Source organism: Gossypium hirsutum, chromosome A03 (genome assembly GCF_007990345.1).
Source record: "Gossypium hirsutum isolate 1008001.06 chromosome A03, Gossypium_hirsutum_v2.1, whole genome shotgun sequence".
NCBI lineage: Eukaryota > Viridiplantae > Streptophyta > Magnoliopsida > Malvales > Malvaceae > Gossypium > Gossypium hirsutum.
Genome location: NC_053426.1, coordinates 101,235,924 through 101,244,727, shown reverse-complemented (window position 1 = coordinate 101,244,727; position 8,804 = coordinate 101,235,924). Strand labels below are relative to the sequence as shown.

The window sequence follows — 8,804 nt, the reverse complement described above, 5'->3', positions numbered from 1 at the left end:
TGTACGAAAGAAGCGAGTAAGTTTCAACACATTTCCTCTTTTTTATATTTTAATTATAAAATAACTTCAAAAAAAATATAAATAAAAAAATCACTTTTAAAGATTAAAATCTGATTTCTAACTTTTCTTTGATTTAGCTCTTTGTTTTGGTTACTCTGGTGTGCTTAAAAAAATACAAGTAATTGATGTGGCCTATTTTATAGACAAAATACAATATTCTCTTTTATTTTCTTTGCTTTTGTTTACTACTGTTTCTTTTTTTTTTCTTCGTTGTCCTCTGCTTTGTGTGTTGCAGGTGGTAGCAAAGAAGCGTCGGGCAGTGCCAGGGTTAGGCCTAGAGTTCTGCGGTTAGGGTTTCTACCCTTCTTTTTTCTTGCTAAAAATTAGTTTAGTTTTGGGCCATTTGGGCTAAGGTTAATTTTGGGCTATAGGTTTTGTTGTATTTTGGGCCTGTTGTTTTGTAATTTGGAATGCTAAGGTTTATTTTGGTTTTTATTTCTGTTTATTTTTGGGTCTTGGACCCAGGCTAAATTGGCCCATTACAAGACTAATATCTCTTTTGAGAGTAAGAGCAACTGACTCTAGGTTGATTAATTGAAATCTCTTTCTAATTAAAACCCCTATTGTTGCATTAACTCGATCCATGGATTCCCTTATTAGATTTGACTCTAACCTGGTAGATTTATGTCGTCCTATTTCTAAAATTGCATGCAACTCCAGTCAATTATGCTAGATCTACTCTTAAACAGGGACTTTTCTTCCTTTGATTTAAGCACATTAAACATGAATTAATATCTTGAAAATATTAAAACAAGAGATAATCACACATAAATAAGAATAAGAATCAAGTATTTATCGTGTAAAACAGAAATCAAGTAATAGAATTCATCATAGGGTTTATCTTTCCTAGGAATCTAAGGAATTAGTTCATAATCGTGAATAAAAACATCTCAAAGTCAGAATAACCACAAGAAATAAAGAAACTCATGAAAACTTCAAAAGAAATTAAAGGAGGTCTGATGGCTCCAACAGTGTTCTTCGAGTTGTTTTCTTCAATATTATCTGATGGCCCCTTATTCTCTTCTTCTATTTGGTATTTATAGGCTTTAAAATGCTTAGAAAGTCTAAAAATTGCTTTTTTCTGCGTGTTTAGGAAGGGAGTTGTGAAAGCAACACAGTCTAGCACATGGCCATGTGTCTAGCTTGTGTGGGAAGGCCCAACCCGTGTGGCTCCTAAAATATGCTCTTTTTGTCCAATTTTAGCTCGTTTTTCACTCCTTTTGCTTCCAAATGCTTACATAAGTATAAAACATGAATTCAAAGGTTTAGGAGCATAACATTCATCAATTTACATAAATAATCATCTAAAAATGTATTAAGAACGAGATTAAAATATATTACTTTTATCACTTATCAGTTCATAAGACTTACCAAATGTAATAATCTAAATAAGTAGCCAGATACTTTAAAGGATTAAGACTTGCAATCTAAGACAAAATTGACGTGCAAATGTTGGCAAATATCGCTGTAGCACAAAATATGAAGTTAAAGGTGAAGATGATAATACACGAGAAGGCGGCGAATTGGACTAAGATGAATTGCTAACTATGTGCACTAGCAAATTTGGAGAATAATAATAAACTAAATACTTGAAAATTTAATCGAAAAATCCAATTATGACAAAGTAGTGAGAAAGAAGTTAGCAGAGGAGATCAAGGCATAAATGCAGTCATAGACATGGAAAGAACCCATACACTTAAGTCTATTCCCGGAAAATGCTACTTGTGCAATCTACCCGAACATCGCTCTAATGATTGTCCAAGAAGAAAGGATATCAAATTATAGAGTGTGGTGGCTGCGAAGATGAACTTGAAGAAGGAAACGAGATTATATGCAAACTCGATGGAGCAGATTTAAGAGATGGACAAATTTTGGCTATAGGGAAGATAATGAGACACTAAGGATGAAGATAGAACCCATGGCCAACAACATTTCCAAACTAGTTACACCATTACAGGTAACATTTGCAACTTGGTAGTTAATAATGGTAACAATTAGAACATCATTGAAAAGAGTATCCTTGAGAAAGTGTGAAATCTTAAAATGTTTAATTGTTATTTGCAGAGTTTAAAGATATTATGTCTTAGGAGTTGTCTGCAACGTTTCCACCTAAAATTAAGGTGAGCTTGTCGAACCTCCCAAATTACCAAGTGAATCCAAAGTAGAATATAATTTTGTAAGGGTTAAGTATTTAGTACACTGTATATTAAATAATTTTCCATTTTTAAAATTAAATAGATAAATATGTAAATTATTTAGTTTTCTCACATTCTTTATAATTGAATTCAGTTGATTTAAAATTCAAAGAGTATTTAATTTATATAATTAGCTAGCTTAGGATCTTTAACATATATCATACCAAAATCAAATTTAGCAAGCATCCACATAGATGCTTAAATCAAATTTCTCCATCCCAAAGTTCCTGTGTAGTGTTGCAAGGCCCATATTTGGAGATATAATCTTGTCCACTACAAAGCCTGCTTTGCGGGATATCATTGATCTTTTTCACATCCTCTTGACTCAACGACCAGTTGAATATCTCAAGGTTGCTTTTCATCCTGTCCTTGTTGAAGCTCTTCACCAATATGCTGATCCCTTGTTCGTAGGCCCATCTCTAACAAATCTGTTTTTTGGATGCACTAATCAGCATTTTTATTTTCTATACCAAGTCTGTTAGCAGCAGCAGAATTGAACTTCTTTCGCGAATAACACAAAATCAATCCCAAATAATCTCAAGTCCTAAGTTGTTTTCATAACAGAATGGAGGAAACAAAAAGAGCAAAATGCACCTGAGCAACTGTCTTCCCTTTTTGCTTAGCGATTTCCTTAAGCAATTCACACTCCAAAACTCTATTGCTGCCCCAAATGGTACCTTGGGCTCCCAGTGGAGCATAAGCGGTCAACAGGATACCATTAGCCTTGCAAAACTCTCTTAGCTTCTTTTGTTGCCACAGTGGGTTCAATTCCACCTTGCAAAACATTAAGAACAACTTCCTCATTGCTATTCAAAGTTGAAAGCAGCTTGGATTGGGCTTGAGAAAGGGAGAGTTCTTACCTGGTTAACAGCTGGAGGGATTTTAGCAAAGGCAAGGATGTCACCCAACTTTTTACAGGAAAAATTGCTAACACCAATAGACTTTGTGAGACCAAGCCTTTGACAATCTTCCATAGCTTTCCATACTGCCTTGAAATCCATCGCCAGGAAATCTTCCTGCTTTATGGGAAACTCATAAATCCCTGGCTTTGAACTTACTGGCCAGTGAATGAGATAGAGATCAAGATACTCCAACCTCAGGTTTCTACAGGACAAACAATATACAATTACCAAAGGCGGTAATTAAAGAGGAAATATAAGGTAGTAGAGTGGTAGTGTTTTACTTTAAGCTCCTCTGAAGGGCAGGAAGGACAAGTTCGCCATGGGCATCACTGCACCAGAGCTTGGAAGTGATGAAGAGTTCATCTCTAGATTTAATTAACCCAACTGCAATTGCTTCTAGAATTGCTTCACCCAGTGGTTGCTCTGTCCTGTATAAACTTGCTGTATCAAAGTGCCGGTAACCAAGTTCAATGGCTTGGAGAATGGCGGTCTTGGTAAGTTGTGATCCGACGGGCGGAGAAGCAGCAGTGCCGAAACCCAAAAGCGGCATTCGCCTGCCACTGCAACCCAAAACGTATTCTGGAATACTCAAAGGGGAAAGGGATGCCTCCAAACAGCCATCCATCTGCTTTACAGTGCTGGTGTAGGACTCTAGTAGGTTCCTTCAACAACTCAAAGTTGCTGCTGTCTGGTTAGCAATGTAAGTAGAGATTTGGACTACTGGGGAGCTTGTTTGGGTAGCAAACACGAGGAAGACGACAGGGATGTACGTCAGCTCGTGGTACGTGAACTAAATTATTGCAGTCTAGATTCCACTTGCTATTGCGGATAAAATAATGGATTGTAGTTGATATATTTTATGGTTAATGTCGTGAGATTATAGATCCTAATTTATTTGGGATTATGGTATGAAAATATTATTTTATATTTTTTTTTTGATTTTTTAAAAAATATAAAAATAATGTAGAATCACAGTTTTATACAATCTTTTTTTCATTTACAAATATGATACATGGCTCCACTAATTTAAACATTTCCCTTATATTTTGTTTTGTTTCTATAGTTAATGGTATTTTGGTCAGAAAGCTTGCTTTCTTCAAATTCTCTTAATTGATTTGGGGACCTATGTTCTTCACTTAAATTGAAAGAGTTGTGGGATGCTTGATTGTAGCTAAGTTTAGGAACACTTAAGACTTCCTTAGGAGATGGAATAAGGAGCATTGTGGGAATGTTGAATCCAAAGTTTCTGCTCTTCAACACATGTTTCACTAATTTCGGATTTACTTTGCATATTACTGAAATTGATATTAGTTTATTTTGATGTATAGTTTTAAATTTATAGATATTTTTAAAAATATTGAATGTAAGTATATATATAATAATATTTACAAATATTAAAGAAATTAAATAAAATGGATTGAAATGAAGTAGAATCTTTTAAGGGTTTTATTATAAGTTGATTACTTATTTTATTATTCATTTATTTTTATCATAAATTTTTGAATTTAAAATTAATTAGTTTTGATTTATCAAGCTTTTGATATTAATAATATCTAAGATAAATTTTACATATTTATTTTTAAATTATTTTACGAAATTTTTATTGAAAATTTTAATCATTTTCAAAATTTTAAAATACTCAATAAAATCTTAATAAGAAAGGTCTACCGAGTGGACTATAGCATGGTTCATGCCTTAGCTAAGAAGCAGAATTGATGGTTTAAATGCTTTGGTGCATGTTCACTCATTTATTGTGGTGACTTTGATTTTTGAACAGTGCTGTGAGAATTTGTGAGTAAATTTGTGGGAGAAAATGCTGATTTTAATAAATATTTAAGGAAATGTATGTATAATTTTTCATATTTAGAGAAATAGATCAATTTTGGAAAGATAAACAGTAAATGCGTCATCAAGTTCTGAGTTCGATTAACCTCCTACTCATATTTTTATTTTTATTTCATGTTGTTTCAAGACTTGTTTTTATTTTTAATTATTATTTTTAATACATTAATTTCTTTGGTTAGATGGTTAAAAATAGTGATTTAATATTCAAGTCTCAAGTTTGATTTCTCTTTTAAGAATATTTGTATTTTTATTTCATGTTGTTCCAAGATATTTTTTTTAATTTTAATTAATAGCTCTTTTATTTATAAAATCGATCAAATATAATTATTTTTAGTAAATATAATTTCTATAAGATGAATTACAAAAATAGTCATTTTTGTTTACCTTAAGCGACATTTTAGAGACTTATATTTAAAATGTTACGTTTTAGCAACTTATGTTATTTATTTGTTACGAAATAACTTTTTCAATTTTTCCTTTACCTACACTTTGTTCTATTGACATTTTTTTGGTATAGATTTTTGACAAATTAATAATTTAATTGTCTGTATACATTTGCTTCATTAGGTTTTAATCTCATTTGACTCTATTTGTTTTCATCATTCAAAGATGGTGTTGCAAACAATATAATTATTGTGGTTGTTCATTGAAGGAAAATAAATCATTATTTATTAATCAGGAAAACATATAATGCAGTTTCATGATGACATATTATAATTGATGTAAAATAAAAAGTATTAAATAATTTAAAGCTAAATATTAAATAAATTTATTTAAAAATAAATATTAATTATAATTATTCAACATAAATAGAAACAAAATCATTAAACTCGAAATTCAAAAATTAAAATCCTGAAAGAGAAACAAAAAAATTAAAAATTATGCATTATATACTAATCCTTATTTATTATCCTCATCTTTCATTTTATAATCTTTATTATTTATTGTTATGTTTACCCAACATTTTAATATAAATATTTTTTTCTCAACCAAATTTAAAATTTTATTGAAGTAAACTAATTTGTTAGTGGATAGAGTCAGAGCTTACAATTATCCTATAAAAATTTATAAAATATTAAAAAATATCAATTTTTACTGCTTATTCAGCCTCAACCTCAAAAGAATGGAGCTGAGTCTAACCAAAAGGTTATAAATACTTGATTAAAGTGAATGAAACCTATGAATTGAACAAATTCCATGCAAACGGCTCATGAAAAATGATTAAGAAAAACTCCTAAGTCCATCCTAAGAAGCCTAGCTTATATTCAGAATAAGCAGCCTACACACACACACGCACACAGGAAAAAAGAAGCAGCAGCCTAACTTATAAAACTATGTATGGAAGTGAGAATCCAGTCCACTTAAATTAAAACAGACTGTGCAACGGGACCCATCAAGATGAGAACATCCAAGATCCTAAATCAGTTCCTGTGTAAACAACAATTACTAAAACCTTATCTAGAAATCTCCTTTTAAAAAAACACATCCCAATAGAAGACGAGGGCGTACATCAGCAGTGGTTAGAACACACACTTACAAACATGGGTTAAATGCATGATATATATTACTTCCATGGTGGAACCCAATGAGCTTAATTTCTGGTCCCTCGAATGGAATGACAATTCATGTGAGCTGCTCCTATCAACGATAACTATAGCAAAGAGTATTAAATTCCAAAACTTGAATTCTAACTATTTAATGGAAGCATCTGGTTCTTTCTCAATAACAGTGCAAAAAGATTGCGCATTGCTCTCATATTACTTACTCATCTTCATGCCAACTTCTCCCTACCCCAAGCATATACCTCGCTGGCTCGCTCTCTTTTTGCCTTTCTGCTGCCATGTTTTGCATAATAAGCCTACCATCATGGTGATGCATCTATGAAGATGTTGACATGAACCTAACCACCCTCATCATATAAGCTTATTAACTGTTCCTTGTTTTGTTCAGCTTTGATGATTTATGGGGATTCTTCCTTGTCACTTGTCTTGCCAAAGAAACGACGAATCTCAGTCTGGCTCCTATCATCTTCATTCGGAATCATCAACCCCTTCCATCTCCTCTCAACTAAGTTTACCATCGGTTCCTTCCCTTGCTTCAACATCTCACCGACATGATGAAAAGACCCCAGCCATCCACCATAAGTGCATAGCCACCCTTAAAAACCACTCCTATGTCTTCACCCTCGCTCTTGCCGGGAAGGTCCTATACGGTGGCTCTTCAAACGGTGAGATACGAGCATGGAGGCTGGATTCTTCCGAGCATGGTGATCGAACTGATAACATTGTGGTGGCTACTAGCAACAGTGCAGTTAAGTCTCTGGTGGTTTTAGGAGATAAGCTTATCAGTGCCCACCAAGATAACAAAATCCGTGTATGGAAAATTCATAACCACGAACATCACAAGTACAAATGTTTAGCTACTCTCCCAACGATGAACGATCGTTTCCTGAGATGCTTCTCGGAAAAGAATTACGTGCAGGTCCGGCGTCACAAGAAATGCACATGGATACATCACGTTGATACAGTATCTGCTCTGGCAATATCAACAGATTGCTCTCTCCTTTACTCTGCCTCGTGGGATCGGACATTCAAAATCTGGCGGACATCGGATTTCAAGTGTTTGGAATCAGTGCAAAACGCGCATGATGATGCCATTAATGCCATAGTATTGTCTAGAGATGGATTTGTTCATACAGGTTCAGCAGACAAGAGGATTAAGGTATGGAAGAAGCATGCAAGTAAAAACAAACATTCGCTGGTCTTAACACTGGAGAAACACAAATCAGCTGTTAATGCTTTAGCTCTTAGTAACGATGGGACCGTACTTTATTCCGGTGCATGCGACAGATCGATTCTGGTTTGGGAAAGAGAAAGCGAGGGAGGCGACGGTGAGTGGCGGATGGTGTTGTTGGGTGCACTTAGAGGTCACACCAAGGCAATCTTGTGCTTGGCGGTTGTGACGGATTTGATATGCAGCGGATCAGCAGATAAAACAATGAGGATTTGGAGGAGAGGAATCGACAAAAGCTATTGTTGCTTGGCAGTTTTGGAAGGGCACACAAGGCCAGTTAAATGCTTGACATGTAATACAAATACTGAAGAAGAAGAAGAAGAAGAAGAAGAAGGTGCTTCTGAAACTATTACTTACATGGTTTGCAGTGGGAGTTTGGACTATGATATTAAGGTCTGGCAAATTTCAGCTTCAGTTTTATGATATTCATCTTTCAGTTTCCCTTTTGCTTGTGAAGTACATAAGCGTCTACAAGATTCAATAGCTTTTAACAAAATTAGAAATTGAATTGTATATATAAGCATCGATATTAATTACATATGACTGAAATATATTGTGTTCGGAATTTGATCTCAGATGAGTTTATGTATCTGGAAATAGAAACTTTAATACGCTTAACTAACATTTTCAATCATACAAGGAAAGTCTAATCAAGAATTGTTCATTGAAAAGCACTGACGTTGAAAATTGCTGTTCCAAGTGTTTCAACTTTTTTCAGCATCGTAGTATGACAGGAGACCTAACAGCATTAAAAACTTGAAAGGGCTTCCAAAATCTGACCTTCCCTGACATCATTTAGGGTAATGAACTAATGCGTATACTTAACCTCCCATTGATCTTACTGCAAGGGATAGCGAAGGTCAACGCTTAACTGTTTAAAACAATTTCAATTTCTCTCATATGAGGTTTGGTCAAACAAAGGCAAAAACTAGTTCATAAATCCTCGCAGATCAACCCCAATATGCATGTTGTGCTAGTAAACTGTTCCCAATGCATAGGACAAAAATAA

At 33.9% G+C, this 8,804-nt stretch overlaps 2 protein-coding genes across 2 annotated transcripts; one reads left to right on the top strand and one right to left on the bottom strand.

Moving 5' to 3' along the window:
• Positions 1–2,353: 2,353 nt before the first annotated feature.
• On the bottom strand, positions 2,354–4,062 carry LOC107886618 (non-functional NADPH-dependent codeinone reductase 2). The gene is made up of 4 exons (XM_041099995.1): positions 3,439–4,062; positions 3,116–3,359; positions 2,850–3,029; positions 2,354–2,683 (listed from the first exon to the last, which is right to left on the bottom strand). Exons 1-4 carry the CDS (start codon positions 3,780–3,782, stop codon positions 2,675–2,677), a joined length of 777 nt encoding a protein of 258 aa, XP_040955929.1. The 5' UTR covers positions 3,783–4,062; the 3' UTR covers positions 2,354–2,674.
• Positions 4,063–6,443: 2,381 nt separating this feature from the next.
• On the top strand, positions 6,444–8,360 carry LOC107886617 (protein JINGUBANG). Its single transcript, XM_016810641.2, has one exon. It carries the CDS (start codon positions 6,965–6,967, stop codon positions 8,216–8,218), a length of 1,254 nt encoding a protein of 417 aa, XP_016666130.2. The 5' UTR covers positions 6,444–6,964; the 3' UTR covers positions 8,219–8,360.
• The last annotated feature ends 444 nt before the right edge of the window (positions 8,361–8,804 follow it).

Coding starts and splice junctions, on each gene's coding strand:
- LOC107886618 (XM_041099995.1), bottom strand. CDS start 3,782: ATGGATGGCTGTTTGGAGGCATCCCTTTCCCCTTTGAGTATTCCAGAA. Junction 3,360..3,438: donor GCCCTTCAGAGGAGCTTAAA/GTAAAACACTAC, acceptor TTTGTCCTGTAG/AAACCTGAGGTTGGAGTATC. Junction 3,030..3,115: donor TCCCTCCAGCTGTTAACCAG/GTAAGAACTCTC, acceptor ATGTTTTGCAAG/GTGGAATTGAACCCACTGTG.
- LOC107886617 (XM_016810641.2), top strand. CDS start 6,965: ATGGGGATTCTTCCTTGTCACTTGTCTTGCCAAAGAAACGACGAATCT.